Source organism: Embiotoca jacksoni, unplaced genomic scaffold, assembly GCF_022577435.1.
Source record: "Embiotoca jacksoni isolate LCO1_2020_lvr unplaced genomic scaffold, fEmbJac1.0.p SCAF_7, whole genome shotgun sequence".
Taxonomy (NCBI): Eukaryota; Metazoa; Chordata; class Actinopteri; family Embiotocidae; genus Embiotoca; species Embiotoca jacksoni.
The window spans coordinates 19,600,501-19,618,742 of NW_027185425.1; the positions used below are offsets into that span (position 1 = coordinate 19,600,501).

Below are 18,242 nucleotides of genomic sequence, written 5' to 3' on the forward strand. Positions count from 1 at the left end.
CTGCAGAGGAGGGGGCGGGGCAGCAGAGGGGGCGGGGTGGATTTTTATCTTGGAATTGAAGTCTTAACTCCTGATATTTTGTTGTTTATTGTATTTTTTTTTTAAGTTATCTCCAGCCGACTCTGATCAGATCTGGCAGTAACGCATTTAGTGTGTTTCTCTTTGGATTTTTAGTCTGTGCTTGAAGATGGACATTAATACTAAAGCGCTAGATGAAATATGTCACAGCATGATTCCCAGTCGATGATGTCAGTGTAAATTCTCACATGTATTAAAAGTTGCAGTTGGTGTTTGCTTCCCCTCCGACCTGCTGGTCTTTGAACAAGCTGTTTTCTACATGTAGACATGTTTAGATATGGATGGATATTGGTTGTGATTTGTGTTCTGTACTGATAAAAAGCTGTTCTGTTTTTCGCTTACAAGAATTAAAACATGACCAACTGAGGCGTCTCCGTCTGTTCGATCATTTCAGAGCTTTAATATGAAGAGGCTATATTTTTATTCAGTGCATCTTAAGACGTTTACAGAGCAGGGAAGGATGCAGCGGCTTGATCTCGCCGCCTCTGTTCTACTAGCAGCACATGAAATATTAATTCTCTCACGACACAGAAAACAGCGCAGATCATCCTTCACCATTTTCACACGTCGAGGAATGTGGCTCATTAAAGTGACAAAAATAAATTAGTTCAAAAATAAATATTTCCTCTCAACACGGACGTTTCTACGGTTAGAAAAAGCAAAGGACTGGCAGCCCTACTGGACCTACAGGCTGGAGACACGCGGGACAGCAGCTACACCACACCTCACAAGTAAAGGCGGTACCATGAAGATTATTGCTGCCGGGCCGGACTTCAGACGGGACGCGGAGGAGGAACGCTGCGTTCACATCCGATGGGAAATAAGAGCACAGCTGCGAGTTTCCTGAAACCTGACCGTCACCAAAAACTGCTGAAATGCATTCTGGGCAGCGGATTCTCAGATTAATGTGAGATTGACTTGAAACTGTGAACAAAAAGTGAATCAATAAGTAAGTGGTGTGTTTTGATTATCTCAAATCTTTGGTACTACATCGTGTGTCCAGGCTACACTTTCAGAGGTGGTTGTTTCCGTGCAAAATGAACACGCGCTCGGATTTGTGGTTCGTGGAAGACGACGTCTACAACGAACATCCTCACCGACTTCTGTTCAGTGTTGCTGGAAGCTGTTGGATTTCTGTCTCAGAGGGAGATGAGAGGATCACAGCTGATCTCACGTCTGTGTGTTCAGGACGGGTCAAACTTAACATAACGGATGAAGCTGAGGGCGAACAGCTCAGTGGTCCAACGCACCTCTACAGCTCGCCGACGTCATGTCTGTTCAGTTAGACAGACAGCAGCCGCTTTATTAGGGACACCTGAACAGTCACATCTGCTTTCGGTGTCACTGTTACCGAGGTGTTCGTTCGTTCATCATGTTTAAAGTTCACGGTGATGTCGAACAACTCGAACTCGACAGATAAATAGAGAATGAAATGTACACATTGCTGTCAATGTTGGTTTGATCAAGAGTCCAGTGAGGAATGAGTTCTTTAAAAAAAAACACTCCAGCTGTAGTCTGGGTTTCCACATCCAGGTCTGTGTTTGTTCAGGCGGGACGCCCAAACCTGGCAACCTCACAAGAGTCTGGAAGCTGCACGGTCAGCTGCTAGTAAAGAAATAATCTTCTGACTCCCTGTAAAACAAACGCTTTCTCAGTGAGGTTGCCAGGTTTGTGTCCACTGACTGTGCTGCAGCCGCAGAAGTGGATGGATGACCTGCTGTCAAGAAATATTTACAGCATTTAATGACTGCAAAGAATTTCTGCTGTGTATGCATTAAAAACATGAATGACTGAGCTTGAGGTGTGCTGCTGCTTCCTGTCTTGATGCTAAGCTGGGCTAACCACATCCTGACCCAGATGTCCCGAACACACACACACGAGATCTATTATGTACTCTGACAAAGAACTCAAAGTGCCGTATTTCCCAAAAGATTAAACACAGTAAACGCTGTGCAGAGGTGAGTACTAGTGTGAAGAGGTCGTGTTGCTACACTGAACGTCCACGACGTCCCGGCGGACGATTGAAGGGAGTTTCACATGTCGTTGGAGGGCGTTCCTTTGCTCTTGCGTCCGGGCAGAGGGAAGGCCGACTTGCTCTGCGGCTGCGTGAGGCGGCTGGTCAGCTGCGTGAAGGGCTCGATGAGAGAGTTGCGTTCGGAGACGCTCACCTCCCACAGCTTCACCTTCTCGCCCCGCGCCCACTGCTGCGCCGCATCCTGCTCCACCTGCCGGCACTCCCGCAGGTCCGACTTGTTCCCCAGCACGATGACCGCCACCTGTTCACGCACACACACACACACGGTACATTTATTGTCCACAGTCCTGCGTGGACGTTACAGAACACCATCATACACAAAACGATCGTTACTGTTGACTGAAGCTCCAATTTTGGTGAAATTCATATTTTCTTGATTGTATTTCACGGCATGCTTCTCAAACAAAAAAGTCTAAAAGTCTGAAATGCTTTTGTTTTTCCATCTCACCAAAACACCCTGAAGGCTCAGACAGTAAAACTCAACGCAGCGGGAGCCTCAAACTGTCTGAAACTCTTTGGTGGATTTCATTTAAACACTGTTGGGACAGTAAAAACGTCTGTTTGTGCTTCTTGTACTGACTGAAGATGTAAATAGTACCGAGACACATTACAAGTCGAAATTTGGACACATCGATTCATTCAAGGGGTTTTGTATTTACTTACCGTCCTTTCATTGGGACCAGTCCAACACACAGCTGTGCAGTAATCCTGCTGTTTAACCTTTTACAAACACCTATTTTTTTAGGCTCAAGGTGACTAAAAACAATATGGCAGCTGAAACATACTGTGAAGCAGCCTCACCTCCTTTTTATCTCTGGACTTGTCGATCTCCTTCTTCAGGACGTCCACCCTCTTGAAGGACTCCAAGCTGTCGACGCTGTAAACGAGCACGAAGCCGTCTGCCACCGAGTAGTAGTGCTTGGGGAGGTCTTGTCCGTCGTGAAGCCCCTTGGTGTCGTAGAGCCTCAGCTGCTCCTTCACGCCTCGGTCCGTCTCCACCGAGGCCACGTACACGTCCTCCTGAGTCTCGCTGGACTCCGAGCCTGGACGGCACACAGCAGAGTCAGGAAACGGACCTCCGGCCAATCAGGAACGTGCTGAGAAAACTGTGTTGTAGCAGCAGTGTTATCTGGCAGAGCGGTGCGACCGTCCTGGGACCGTGAACACACCTCACACCAGTGATGGAGAGGAACAGAGGACATTTATACGAGCACTGTGCTTGTGCTTCTGTGGAGTATTTCCATTTGATGCTTCTCTATACTTCCACACCTCTAAATTTCAGTGGGAAAATATTGTACCCTTTATTCCACAACATTTATCTGACAGCTTCACTTACTTTTCAGATGAAGATTTGACACAGTGGACAATGAAACAAGCTTTTAAATTGCATGAACCCGTTGGTCTTTTGACAAAATGCAGCGTGTATTTGGAGTCGGAGTCGTTAACACCAAACCGTGACTCACATCTGAATAAATGTTCAGATGATCCAATGTTCCAGCAAAAATCTAAGACTCGGGGAAAAGTCCAAAAGCCAAATACACAACTTTGTTATTTTCTCTCAGTAATCGTCTGACGAACATTTATCTGCTGTCCCGGGATAGAAAACACTTCAGGGCTGTAATCAGTGTTTGGTTCAAATCCCGTGCTGCTGATGCACTGATTTATCAGTACTAATCATCTAATGACGTCATAGATCATCATATATCAGTCAGAGGGACCTTTGATCTATTTTAGCAGGACTTTTGCTTGTTATGCAGTATTTATACTCTGATTGTTAGTACTTTTACTTCAGTAAAGAATCAGAATACTTCTTCCACCACGAACTGGAAGAATGTGAGCTGGCTTCTACTTTGAAAGTCCAACAACCAGATGAGTTGGAATAAAAATCTCAAATGAAAAGGCCGTGAAGTGTTTGGACTCACCGACAGCGTGACTTCCGTACAACAGCTGCTCCAGGATGGCCGTTTTACCGACCGCTGCTTGGCCGCACACCACAACTTTACAGCCTTTTCCCATGTCGAGCCTGCAAAGCACGAAGACAAACCGTCACGGTCTCATCGGCCACATGTTGTACGTGCCGCACAAACATCTGGACGGACAGCAGCTGCTCGGACTCAGAGGACCCGGGACTCAGAGGACCCGGGACAGCTTTCTGTCTTCAGCCTTCAGGTCGCCAGCTCACGCAGGTTAGCCGCGGAAACGGGTTCCGCGTCGCGTAAACATGACGACAGACGTCGGGCTGAGAAACACTCTGTTTTTAATGGCTGCTACATTAAAGGAAAGAGACTCACTTAAATGAGGCCGTCTGTCAAGTCTGTAAGTACACAAACACAACTGGAGCGTCCATTCTGCTGCGCTGCGGTTCTTCTTCTCCTCTCAGTTTACTGGCAGCCCGCAAACACGTCTCAGACGCACAGCGCCCCCTGCTGGACGAGACAGTATAACATCCAGAGACTCTACAACAAGGTAACCACGTCGTTTTAACCTTTTTCTGGAAATCTTACCACCAACATTTTCTCAATAGTAAGTTTAACAGAAAAATCTATCATTACCTTATATATACATATATATATATATATATATATATATATATATATATAATAAAATGTGTGCTACAAGAATTCTCTGTAACTTTCCAGCAGACCTGAAGCACATTTTATTTGTGAGAAGCTTGCTTAGCTGTGTCTAAAGAAGAAGGAAACAAAACTTTCTCACGGTAGAAGACTCCCTGTTCTATGTTTTGATGACATGTTTTTCTGTATGTGGGGTCAGACTCACTCTGCACACACTGTTAGGTTAGGTTAGGTTAGGTTAGGTTAGGTTAGGTTAGGTTAGGTTAGGTTAGGTAGTTACTTTATTAATCCCCGAGGGGAATTTTTTTCGCTACAGCAGCATACAGAAGCAATAAGATAATAATAGAATAATAGAAAAGCAATAAAATAGCAGTAAATAGCAGTATAAAATATAAAATATAAAATGCACAGTATATACAGTATATACAGTACAGTATATATATATATATATATATATATATATATATATATTATATACAAACAACCAAGAAACACAGTCAACAGTGTTATTGTTGTGTGATGGATTTTGCCAGAGGTGAGTTATTGTACAGTCTAATTGCGGTCGGCAGGAATGATCTCCTGTATCAGGAATGATCTCCTGTATCAGGAATGATCTCCTGGATCAGGAATGATCTCCTGTATCAGGAATGATCTCCTGTATCAGGAATGATCTCCTGTATCAGGAATGATCTCCTGTATGAATGATCTCCTGTATCAGGAATGATCTCCTGTATCAGGAATGATCTCCTGTATCTGGAATGATCTCCTGTATCAGGAATGATCTCCTGTATCAGGAATGATCTCCTGTATGAATGATCTCCTGTATCAGGAATGATCTCCTGTATCAGGAATGATCTCCTGTATCAGGAATGATCTCCTGTATCAGGAATGATCTCCTGTATGAATGATCTCCTGTATCAGGAATGATCTCCTGTATCAGGAATGATCTCCTGTATCTGGAATGATCTCCTGTATCAGGAATGATCTCCTGTATCTGGAATGATCTCCTGTATCAGGAATGATCTCCTGTATCTGGAATGATCTCCTGTATCTGGAATGATCTCCTGTATCTGGAATGATCTCCTGTATCTGGAATGATCTCCTGTATCTGGAATGATCTCCTGTATCTGGAATGATCTCCTGTATCTGGAATGATCTCCTGTATCTGGAATGATCTCCTGTATCTGGAACGATCTCCTGTATCAGGAATGATCTCCTGTATCTGGAATGATCTCCTGTATCTGTCCTTGTGACAGCGGAGCTGGAGGAGTCTTTAGGAGAACGTCCTCCTCTGTCCCTGCAGCAGGTGGTGGAGAGGGTGGTCAGGATTATCCAATATGGATAATAGTTTCATCAGCGTCCTCCTCTCCACCACCTTTTCCAGACTGTCCAGATTGTAGCCGATGATGGAGCCGGCCTTCTTAACCAGTTTGTTAAGTCTGTTGGTGTCTCCAGCTCCAATGCTGCTCCCCCAGCAGACTACTAGAAGTACAGTTCACTGGCCACAACAGACTGGTAGAACATCTCCAACATCTTGCTGCACACATTGAAGGATCGAAGTTTCCTCAAGAAAAAGAGTCGACTCATCCCCTTCTTGTAGACAGCGTTGATGTTGGTCTTCCAGTTCAGTCTGTTGTCATGGAGACACCAGGTACTTGTCCTCCTCCACCATGTCCACCTCCTCTCCCTGAACTCTCAGCGGTCTGTGTGCGTGAGCCTGTCCTTTCAGCTGAAATATAGTGACTCTGTAATTCTTTGATTTGTGATTCTTGATTCTTTAGTATTCTTATTGTAATTCTTGATCATTCTTATTGATATTCTTATCACATCTTGTTTTATTAAATTTACAAGAGACAGTTTATTGTATCATTGTTTATCTGTTCATTTCTCACTGGAAACACATCATTTCCACAACAGTAAGTATCCTCCCTGGTGACTCTCCTCCGGTCCGTAGACCTGTCCTTCCTTTCGGACTTTACCACCTAACCTTTTTTTTCCCGCTTCATGGCACAATGAAATATGACGTGTTTAACATGTCCTTAAACGTCACAGTTCCCACTCGTGTCACTGTTCCTTTGACACAAGTATAAACAAGGTGCTATTTAACCCTGTGGGATCTGATCTGTTATAATTACTCTCCCCTCGGTTCCTTTGTTACAACAGACTTGTGATATGTTCCTCCTCTCTGATCTTCCTCCCATCTTCTCTGCCATATCTCTATTCCTTTATTTATAATCAATACTTTTCCTTCTTTTCAAAGTGAAACGGGTTAATTTTAATCCCTTTTTTAAAAGCCATTTCTGTTGAATGCATACAAATAAACTAACTGAAACGTATAATAACCTTTTATACTTTTTGTTCATTATATTATAATGGCTATATAACAGTTGTGACATCATATTTACGTGTGCTACAGACATGATCAATTCTGCTGATTAATACTATTATTATTATTGATCCTATACCATTAATTGGGACAACAGAGGATCAGTAATTAAAATAAAACGCTTCAGTATGGAAGTAATTTGCCACATTTTGAATCAATATGCACAACTACAGAGAACTTTCTTAAGTCTGTACACAGTGTGAATATATGATGTCACTATGTATAATACATAAACAGCTTTTCAATGAATTATTTTACTTGAAATTTGATGCTGAGCGCGTGTTGGATTCACGAAAATGACCATAGAAGTTTCAAATGTGCCGAAAAGTGAAAGAAGCTCTCTGAAAACTACATTTCCCATCAGCCCCCGCACAGGAAATACGTAACGGCCGTTTTCATAAGGCATGCTGGGAACTTGTCCTCCCTCTTTCCGGCTGGTACGCCATCATGTAAGCGACACTTTCTATACTTATGACCAAAACTCAATCCACAAAAATCCCATTTTGTCTGCTTTCATCTGTCAGTTATACTCAAGGCTCATTTTAGCGACTTATTAAGGATCCACAAAACTTCACTATTTGTTATAAAACATGGTTCAAATCACGGGTTTCGGACGTTTTCTCGCGGCGCCGGTAGCTGCTAGCTGAGCTGTTAGCTGCAGGACGTTTCTGTTATCGTGACGTTTAGTTTGAACTCACAAACTTTTGCGTTTTAATTGTTTTAAACCAACTCGAGCAATTATGTTATTTTTTTTTTTTTTTTAATTTTGTGAGAATGACGTCGATACTACAGTGAAGTCTGAAGCTCCCATTAGCGTGCCAGCTTCACGTCGGACGGTTCCGGTCCACTTCGTGACTCTTCGTCCACTCGGTTCAACACACGATGTGCGACACGTGCACGTGCTGGTCCAGAGGTGTGCGCGTGTTAATAGTGGGCCTGAACGCACGTGAGCGGCGCGCGTGCTCTTGAGAGTCGGTGTTCACCAGATTCAGGTGTCGACGAGCCCACAGATCAAAGCGGTCCAGTTCACTGTACTGGTCGGTGAGCTGAGTGTTTGTTTCAGATGGAGCAGCAGGACGTCCTGTTGTGTTGGTGACGTCACGGGTTCAGACACTGAATGGCTGACCTCTCTCTGTCTCTCTGTCTCTCTGTCCTCCTCAGATAAGTCAACATGGGAGCATACAGGTATATGCAGGAGTTATGGCGCAAGAAGCAGTCCGACGTGATGCGTTTTCTGCTCCGCGTCCGCTGCTGGCAGTACCGCCAGCTGTCCAACCTGCACCGGGCTCCTCGGCCCACCAGACCCGACAAGGCTCGCAGGCTGGGCTACAAGGCCAAGCAGGGTGGGTGTCCGGCTCAGTTTGTTCCCCCGTCGTCGTCGTCGTCTGCGCCGGCCTTTCTAATTGTTCCGGTTCCTCTCAAACAGGCTACGTAATCTACCGCATCCGTGTGCGTCGCGGAGGCCGTAAACGTCCCGTGCCCAAGGGCGCCACCTACGGCAAGCCGGTGCACCACGGAGTCAACCAGATCAAGTTTGCCCGCAGCTTGCAGTCCACCGCTGAGGTACGTTCATCTTCTGTGTTCAGACTCTGGCTGCAGCAGCTTGATGTGGAGTTACACGTGTTCCCAATTCTTACTGCATTGGAAGACGTTTCCTTTCTTTCAAAGCTGCACGCGGCAGCTCATGTCCCAGATTTCATGAAATAAGTTCGAGCGGTCGGCGACGAGCTTTGATTTTGATGATGGTTTTGATCAAGTTGTCGGTGTTTGACCGAGTCTGAAAAGTCTTTTGTCCTAAAAACTTCCTAAACTATTTAATAGTAAACACAGTTTCTATCAAACACTTCAGTATTTTATTATGATTCCATTTTTAAATGCAACCTGCATCACCAGCCTCCTGCTCCTGTTGGAGGTGGTGTATGAAGACGGGTCACGTGACCGCTCCATTATGTTGCGGTACCGGGTGCTGCAGCAGTGACAGCCTTTACACCGCGAGTCCATCCAGTAGCGACCGGCGGTTGAAACGTGGAGTCGGGCTCCGTCCTCTCGGTCGGCGTCCGTCCCCTCGGTCGGCGTCCGTCCCCTCGGTCGGCCCTCCGTACCAGGCTGAGAGTACAACCGGCCAATGTAGTCCGTGTGAACAACGAGCAGCTCCTGCTTCTTTCTGTTCAGAGCAGTGAGCGTCCACAACAGGAGGGCTGAAGCTTCACCAGCCGGCCCGCATGAAGACAACCAAAGTCACTTCTGGTCCGTTTGATGTACAGAAGGTCAAAGAATACAAAAAAACATTTCCAAAGTAGTTTCTCAGAGCCGAAGGCGACGTCTAAAACTATTTTTCTATTTTACCAACAGTCCAAGATTTCAATATTATTAAATGGAGAAAAGTAGCAAATCATCCGAGTGAAGGAGCAGCAACGAGTGAACGTTTGGTTTTCGGGCTCGAAGGGACTGAATTGATTTTTAAACATCATTCAATCAGCTGGTAATAAATTTCAGTCAAATAAAGTTTCTACTCTTAATTCCTCTGCGATGGCCGACGGCTTTAAGACGTTCATATGGAGCTTCAGTCACGTTGGACGACGTTAAAGATACGTTTTGTCAAACAATCCAAAATAACTGTCAGGTTAATTAGGAAAGAAAACAAATGCTTTTGTTGCTCCGAGGTTCAGTCTGCAGTGAAAAGACCTTCAGCACAGCGTGGATGTTGTTCATAGGGGGCGCTGTGTTTACTTTGTTGTCCTTCAACACTGTATAAGAGCAGGAATTACCTTTCTCCAACTTCAGTGTCCTCCATAAAATATATCTGTAACCTGTAACCTGTCATCAGCTCCCTATTTACTTGTGATACCGTGTTCACCAGCAGATGAGCAGCTTCTACAAATACACTGAATTCAGGTGAATTTGACCTTTGAATTGATCGAAGAAGAAGCCTGAGACTGAACCAAAACAACATCCTGCAGCGCAACAATCCAGGAAGTTGTGTACACGTTCAGTTTTTAACAAGCTTCATGATAAATGACATGTAGAAAAGTCCCGAACACAGATTTAATAGAAGCGGTGTCTCTGGTGTGAAGTCAGCTCAGGAAGGTGTTTGTGTTCATGAGACGTGATGTTTTGGCGTGATGCATCCGTCACTGAAGGTTTCTCGTGCTCGGTGAAGAAGCAGCCGGGTGAACATGAGTGTGTGGTCTGCGGTGGGCCGGTGTCTGGGAGCTGCACCGTTTACTGTTATATACACGGGATGAGTTTAAATACGGATCTTGGAAGAACTCAATCTCTGCATTTTGTTTTAATTTCCTAGGAGCGTGCTGGGCGTCACTGTGGAGCCCTGCGAGTGCTGAACTCCTACTGGGTGGGCGAGGACTCCACCTACAAGTTCTTTGAGGTGATTCTGGTCGACACCTTCCACAAGGCCGTCAGACGCAACCCCGACACCCAATGGATCACAAAGGCTGTGCACAAGCACAGAGAGATGCGTGGCCTGACATCTGCAGGAAAGAAGAGCCGCGGGCTGGGCAAGGGCCACAAGTACCACCTGACCATCGGAGGCTCCCGCCGCGCAGCCTGGAAGAGACGCAACACCCTGCAGCTGCACCGCTACCGCTAGAGTGCACCTCATGTCTGTACATTCAAACAAATAAACCTTTTTATGGTGACTGTCCTGTCTGCTGCGTTTCATTCAGCTGGTGTGATGTTAGCAGACTGAGCTTCAGGCCTCACTACCAGTTTTATCGGCCCAGGTCTCTGCACATGGACATCATTTATCAATATTAGTGTTGTCAGTTTAATGAGCTTCTATTTCTTTGTCTCTGAGAAGCTGGTCTAAAGTCATGTGGAGTTTTCACAGCAATAAATCCAAAGCTTCTAAAGTTCAGGCTGACAGCTGGATCAGAAAACAAAGTTACAGAGCAGCTGTTCTGATCTGTTGGTGACATGAGACGGTGCAAAGTGCATCGTTAGTGATGCTTTTATTGCCTAGTTTTTAGTTCTCAGCAGCATTATCTGCTGTTAGTGGGGGAGGGGGGGGGGGTTCATGTTAGAGGTGTGCTGTATGTTTGTGTGACTAAACTCAAATTAAGGCAGGTGGTTTTATGATCAGTTGCCATGAAAACACGCAAAACAACAGCATGTGATCCTGATTCTCTTCAATTCTGCACCTCCTCTTCTTCTGGCTTTTTTATTATGACCCGTCCAACACACACCTGAGAGATAATCCTGCTGTTTTCAGAAGTATCTTGTGCCTCACATGCCATCTTAACAAAGGCAACGTGCTCACTAACATGGATTTTAATTTGTGAGAAAAACTTGAGAGAAATAACTCCTTTGTGAGCATAAAACAAGTCTTAGATCTTTTACCTAAACAAAGGTGCTGTATATATATATATATATATATATATATATTTGTTGATTGTACTTTGTGTACAAGCAGAAGTTTAAAAGAATAAAAGATGAATTGAAATGAGGTGACATTTAATGGTTTTTAACCAACAGTAGCTCTAAAACAGTGAATGCTCTGTTACACATGAAGGTCCTGATACATCAAAGTGAATTTAAATATTTTGTCTTCTGCTAAAAAAAGAAGCACAAAGACAGCAGCTGAAAAGCTGCGTGTTAACAGGATGTTGTGCACCAGACTGAGAGGAAAGCAGGAAGTGGAGAATCATGTGATCTGTACACGGACACCTGATCCACGGCTCTTTGTGTTTACACCTGCTATTAAACTGTGTTATCTCCACTGAGCTGCAATATGATCCGATATCAGTAGACAGATAAGATAGATATGAATATACAGGCTGCATTATGTACATGGAGTGTAAACATAAACACAAACTACAAATAAAAGCTCCGACTATTTCTGGACATGTGCACACTTTTGCTTTGCACTGACATCAGCTGTTGATATTAGAATAATATTAATGAAACAAATTGCTGAATGATTAAAATACTCAGACATAATGTTCTCCCTCTCCTTTAAGAATTATTTTGAGCGAGTCATATCTAATGATATGGTACAATAATTATTGTGGACGGTTAAGGGCACACTGGAGAGGATTGGCTGCCTCATGGGGCCAGATGCATAAAACTCTAGCATCATGAACATGAATGAAACAAATCACATTTATTGATATTGTACATACGCATGACTGAGTTGTATAAATCATAATCATTGTGAAACTGAGAACACATTAGTCACAATTAGCCATAAACAGGCTAATATTACGTTGTAGACTTCACACATCATTTTTTATCACCACCTTACATCACCCTCCCTCAGGATAACCTGCATTCATGCTGTGTGATGTATGCGTGGGCATATTTTCACTGCTCGTTCTGGTTATTTAAAATTCAGTTGAATGAATTTTACATGTTGAATCTGGCCCCTGGTGTCCACTCTGCATTTTACATTTTGTGTCTGCATTCAACTCTATTTACTCCATTTTAATTTTTATTGCAGGTCAGGTTTGGAAGAAAATCTTCTGCCTTCTGGAATAAAAAAATAGGGTTCTGTCAAAATCAGGTACAAGAAGGAGCAACTCATTCATAAAAATTGGAATGAGCAAAAAGTTGAGTTCTTCAAAATGAAGAAAACCCCTTGAAGCAGCAGGTGTCCTACATGTTTTGAATATGTGCTGTCGTGCAGAAGACGGGTCTCGTTGTCCTCATTGAACTGTCAGAGTATGTTACCTACTAATCAATGAATGTTCCAGGTCATGATGACAACACCTTCCCGTGTTTCTCTGACCTGCAGGAGGGTGACGACAATGGTCATCTCACGTTACTCCCCCCTCCATTGTCTGTCTGTACGTTAGTCTGCAGGGAAGCTGAGACCCCTGACCCGCTCTGTAAGAATCCCAAGAGAAGGAACAGGAGAGTGGGACGGTGTAGCGTGGGACGGTGTAGCGTGGGACGGTGTAGCGTGGGACTTCTTCTCATCAAAGGTTTCATTGTGGTGAGCGAGGAAACATTAGAGCGTCTGGAAACGCCTGGAGCTGCATCTTTGTGTGGAGCTGCAGCCGAGTCATCCTGCCTGAGATGGAGAGACACGGAGCACTTCCATGTCATGTTAACCTGCAGTGTGTGTGTGTGTGTGTGTGTGTGTGTGTGTGTGTGTGCGTGTGTGTGTGTGTGTGTGTGTGTGTGTGTGTGTGTGTGCGTGTGTGTGTGTGTGGAGGTGGGGGAGGGGGAGTGTTTAAAGGGAGAAGGGAGGCAGGAGGGGATTCTCCTGTGTCCTATTTAAACAGTACCTATTTCCAAATAGTGGTGTATTTTCAAAGATGTTGACATGATAGAAAAAAAAAATGTGCTTCCAGTTTCTCCAATCTGAGGATTTGCCGCTTTTCCTTTTAATTACTACAATTATTTTTTATTTACAGAGGAAATAATCCTCATTAATAGAGAAGATAATCATCAGATTGATGTAAAGAATCATTAGTTACAGTTTAACCAACTACAACAACAGACTCCTGCTATTAGAAATATCTTCTAATGATCCAGTCAGTCCAGTCTTGAATACTTTTACTTTTGCTGTTCATGCCTCACTCATATTGACATTTCCAATGCAGGGTTTTTATTTCATACTTATGATGTACTCAGTACATTATGTACGTCTGAAATGAGTTGCTGAAAGCATGTGCAAAGTTTGAAAACGTTGTCACACTGAAATGTGGCGTTAGACCATTGAACAGTTTCTCATCCGTCTTCAGCTCAGGTTTTTTAAGGCGGGGCTAAAAGTTAGCTTCAGTATGTCACCGAGCTAACGCACAGACGGTTTCTATAACCTTCTGCATGGCTCCTCCTCTCACGGTGAAACGCTATAAAAGCCTGGAGCTCATTTGCATAAGAGGTCGTCCCACTGGACTTCAGTTCTACTCCTGCTGTAGTCAGATAGTTATTGTACATCAGCCAGCTGCTACAGGACGTCTCCCTCCACCTGGAAGTTCATCTTTCCTGGAAGCAAGAACCTCCAAAGCAGCGCTGCATCACTATTTAAATGTCCAACTGATGAAGAAAGGAAAAAGAGGAGGATTGATTTCATGAAGAGCCTCGCTGATGGAGAGTTTAGGATTAACACCAACAGCCGCCTCTGCAGGGACCATTTCATGGTGGATAGTTTCAACTTGGACCGGAGACGGACGGAGTTCACGGACGCACCGCTCCTCCTGCAGCGGAGCCGAACCGAGCTTCACCCTCCCGGCCGTTCATCCTCCGGACGCACGGTGGTGCAGTGGTTAGCATTGTCGCCTCACAGCAAAAAGGTTCCGGGTTCAAATCCGGTCCTATGAGGAGTTTGCATGTTCTCCCTGTGCTTGCGTGGGTTCTCTCCAGGTTCTCCAGCTTCCTCCCATCACCCAAAAACATGCACCTCAGGTTAGTTGGCGCTGCAGTCGTGGCAGCCTGTTGCAGCAGCTCCCCCTCAGGATGCTGCTGTAGCAAAAGAATTTCCCCTCGGGGATTAATAGAGTACAATAAAATTTAAAAATGAATGCAGCGTTGTTCATGTTGCAGTCGTTACAGAACTAAATCAACTCCTCCTCTCTTATTATCTCCACTATTGTAATGCAGGTGGTTAGAAGTAGTTGGAGACTCACTGTCTGCTGTCTCTGGTGTCCAGTTTGACTCCTGTGTTACAGCTCAGGGGGACAAGCTTCATTTATATGCATCTGTGTGTTTCACTCATTGGACAAATAAATTCTGATTCTATTGTTTTCATAAAGCAGGCTGCTCCGTCCACCAGAGAGACAGAGGACCAGCGGGACATCATGCATGAAGTCACCGAGAGGTTGGATGTCAGACGGACCGCTTAGTGGGGAAAAGAACTGCAGCCACAGGACTGTCATACACAACACTGAACACCCTCCAGAGAGGGGGCGGAGCTTCAGCTCCTTCAGGACACGCCCCCCCAGTCTCAGAGCAGAGAAGACTGATGATTTTCTCATTATTTCAAAGCCTAATTTAACAAACTTGTCTGTTTTTTTTCATTCAAATTTGGATGGGTAGTTAACAACCCATACTTCTGTGGTGTGATGAACTTAAAACTCATTTTCATTTCTACTTTACAGCATCTTTAAACAGAGTATTTCTAGGGTGTTCTATACTTTTATTGAACTAAAGGATCTGAACACTTCTGATTGACACCACAGTGAACAGAATTACAGTGAACAAATTAAAGGAATCAATGATCTTTACAAGATTTTCAGTAGGTGAGCTTCAGGGGAGTGTAACACCTGTCATTCACAAAGCCTGTCTCCTACAAAGGACATTTATATACAACCCATCAGCAACACTAACATGTTTGGAAGTCTAAATACAGACAGATTACATTTTCAAGCAACATAATGAAGATATTCTTATGTTAATTTATCTATTCGGAAAGTCGCCAATATGTTGATTTCCTGCCAGTACTGTATATCCAGTCATGCAGTGCAAAAGTTGTCCTGACTGCTCAGTGATTCAACTTTTTATGGGTCTGTTTAGACCCTGGCAGCACTTTAAGGTCAGGAAAAGATCTGCATGTTGATTTCCTGTTTTATTTCCTGACATTTCCTCCCTCTCAACTGTCAATTAAAGACAAAAATGCCCCAAAAATACTCACCATCTTTCTCTGTCCTTTATAAAAGTGCTTATGTTGCCGAAACCACAAACAGGAGTCCTCGTGTGGATCCTGGTCTCCGGTGTGAGAGTGACAGGGAGCTTTGTACGACCACCATTATGTTACTACTTAAACGGAATTTGTAAAAGAAGTAACATATGAAAAGTATTTTAAGGATACAGGCACACCTGTTTCTCCTTTATTTTAAGCTTGTTTACCTGCATCCTTCTGTGTTGTGGTTTTTCCCTCAAAACTCAAACTTCGTCATGAATAATCTTCATGTACAGATCCATACGTTTTGTGTGTTTGTCATTACCTAAACAAGATTGCATATCAAACTGTAATTACACACACAATCTACACACTACATACTGTTTCAACCCATCTGTCACAGCAATCTGGCAACCCACCACCCGATTGAAGGGGCGTGTTTGCAGCTGCTCTGCTCAGGCAGCAGACCTGCTGAATGAATGAGCTGTTGTCAGGATGCCAGGCAGGACGGCGTACCGCCTAAAAAACTAAATACACCCACAACTGTGAGCAGAGTGACACTGAACACTTTTTTTTAGAGGCCCTGTCTTTTCCAAAGTCTACAAGGTTGGTTTTAATATACAACAACACAGACACAAATATACTGTTCACTGAATGATAAATGTTAATATATGTGTTTTGTATCACAGCGTTAAACTGCAGTCTTTCTGTGATAAATTGATGGTGATGTTGTATTATACAATAAATATAAATAAAATATTTTAAAAAAAGAAGCTATTTCTTTACCCAGACCCCCTGCAAAAAAATTAATATTCGTATTGTCGTTGTGTCGGCATTAAAAGATTTTCTCATTAAAAGATTTGTACAATTAAAGACTGAATTTAATATTCCACAGTCAAAAACTAAAAACATCCAGTAGCTGTAACGGCTGCCTCCTCAGCACAGAGTCCAAATATCTGACAAAACACACATGAGTATATATATTGCACACATAACCCCTCTGTTATATTAGCTAGCAGGTGAACTGACCAAAGGCAGCCTGCCTACATATTTTACACGACCACTGTCATTATAAAGGGCAAAATTATTAAAACTAGGACTGGCTGGATGCACCACTCGGGACTTGGATCATAATGTGCCCATGAGAGAGCATCAGTAATGACACACAACACTTAACAATGTATGAGAAAACTAGCATGGACAAGGCAACACTACACCAGCCTGTCATACTATGACCCCTCAGCAGCTGATATGGTTTTCAGTTAATAGTTGAGCCTTTTCAAAGATTAACTTGTGGAGTTTTTCATCTTATCATGTTTGGGAGAAGTAAGACATGAGGGTAAGTTAGTCTTTCAAATTTCCAGAAATACTTACAATGAGTCGCAGCCTGGTTCTGCACGACTGTTGGTCTACGGCTTTGAGCTTCACTGAGATTATAGTCTGCAAACACTGTTCCCTTTAAGGTTTGCTCAGACTCTCTAGCAGGGGTCTCCAAGCCAGCTACTTTGACAAAATGAAAGTGTCACTGCAACATTTGTTCACATAGATGTGCTCCACCAAACCATCTGAATAGGCTTCTTTTAGATGAACAATAATAAATTGATACGTGACCAGGTAGCTCGCGAGCTTTTGGTTAGAGACCTCTGCAGGGCAGAAAATCCAGTGACCAGTGGGGGCTGCTGACTGCGATGATGTTAAAGAAGTTCCAACAACAGAGGTGGAGTTTCGGTGCACAACATACGTCATATGGTGGTCAATGATGATTAGTTCGAGGCTACTCCAACAGTTTCAGAATCCACCGAGGTCTACGTCCAGCAGAGTGCTGCCAGAACCGTTGATTCATGCAGTGAATCAGGGTCTGGTAACACCAGGTTAACTGAGTTATACCGAGGGAGCCCAAGAAGAAGAACAGATGTGATTGGACCAAGAAACAAGGAATGGACATCAGACCTGAAATTAGAATTTGCTAATGTGAGATTTTTGGTTCCAGCTGCTCTGTATGAGAAACAGGAGAGGTGAATGTGTATCTGCATGTGTGATTCCCACACGGTGTCAAGCATCGACACATCATCTCATCAGGTTTGAGCTCCACGGGACCATTGTTTGTTTTTATAACAGGACATTGAGCCAAAGACACCTCCAGGCTGTGTAAGGGCTGTTTTACCTGAGCAGAGTGATGGAGTGCTGCTTCAGGGACGAGTTGGACCAAAGAGTGAAGAAAAAGCAGCCAACCAGGTTCTCATTATTTCTAGGAACTTCTTCAAGACTGTAGAAAAAGATCCAGGTGACAACCTCATGAAGCTGGTTGACAGAATGAAGAGTGAACAAAGAAAAAGGTGGCTACTTTGACTAGTCTAAAGTTCAAATCATGAACATGAATTCAGAAAGGTAGAGGAACTATGGACCCAGTTATTGGTTTCGAAAAAGAAATGAAAAAAGCTCAAGTGAATAAGGAGTCAGTGATGGCTGTTTTTTAAACAGTGGATGATATAGTTTGGAAGGAGGGTTTGTTGATTAAATTAAATATGACTATGTGGCAGAGCATATAATTGGATGAAAGACTTTATTTAACAAATTTATTCAAGTCAG

The 18,242-nt window shown here is 43.7% G+C and overlaps 2 protein-coding genes across 2 annotated transcripts; one reads left to right on the top strand and one right to left on the bottom strand.

Moving 5' to 3' along the window:
• Positions 1-454: 454 nt before the first annotated feature.
• Positions 455-4,484, bottom strand: nkiras1 (NFKB inhibitor interacting Ras-like 1). Its single transcript, XM_069177005.1, has 4 exons — positions 4,405-4,484; positions 4,036-4,136; positions 2,915-3,156; positions 455-2,354 (listed from the first exon to the last, which is right to left on the bottom strand). Exons 2-4 carry the CDS (start codon positions 4,127-4,129, stop codon positions 2,112-2,114), a joined length of 579 nt encoding a protein of 192 aa, XP_069033106.1. The 5' UTR covers positions 4,130-4,136; positions 4,405-4,484; the 3' UTR covers positions 455-2,111.
• A 2,969-nt stretch (positions 4,485-7,453) lies between these two features.
• Positions 7,454-10,728, top strand: rpl15 (ribosomal protein L15). The gene is made up of 4 exons (XM_069176592.1): positions 7,454-7,521; positions 8,234-8,415; positions 8,499-8,635; positions 10,374-10,728. Exons 2-4 carry the CDS (start codon positions 8,244-8,246, stop codon positions 10,677-10,679), a joined length of 615 nt encoding a protein of 204 aa, XP_069032693.1. The 5' UTR covers positions 7,454-7,521; positions 8,234-8,243; the 3' UTR covers positions 10,680-10,728.
• Positions 10,729-18,242: the final 7,514 nt, after the last annotated feature.

What these genes read in the sequence shown, in the direction of transcription:
- nkiras1 (XM_069177005.1), bottom strand. Translation starts at nt 4,129, where the DNA reads ATGGGAAAAGGCTGTAAAGTTGTGGTGTGCGGCCAAGCAGCGGTCGGT. An exon ending in GTACGGAAGTCACGCTGTCG is followed by an intron (nt 3,157 to 4,035) that starts GTGAGTCCAAAC and finishes TGTGCCGTCCAG; the next exon opens with GCTCGGAGTCCAGCGAGACT. An exon ending in AGTCCAGAGATAAAAAGGAG is followed by an intron (nt 2,355 to 2,914) that starts GTGAGGCTGCTT and finishes GTGCGTGAACAG; the next exon opens with GTGGCGGTCATCGTGCTGGG.
- rpl15 (XM_069176592.1), top strand. Translation starts at nt 8,244, where the DNA reads ATGGGAGCATACAGGTATATGCAGGAGTTATGGCGCAAGAAGCAGTCC. An exon ending in GGGCTACAAGGCCAAGCAGG is followed by an intron (nt 8,416 to 8,498) that starts GTGGGTGTCCGG and finishes CCTCTCAAACAG; the next exon opens with GCTACGTAATCTACCGCATC. An exon ending in GCTTGCAGTCCACCGCTGAG is followed by an intron (nt 8,636 to 10,373) that starts GTACGTTCATCT and finishes TTAATTTCCTAG; the next exon opens with GAGCGTGCTGGGCGTCACTG.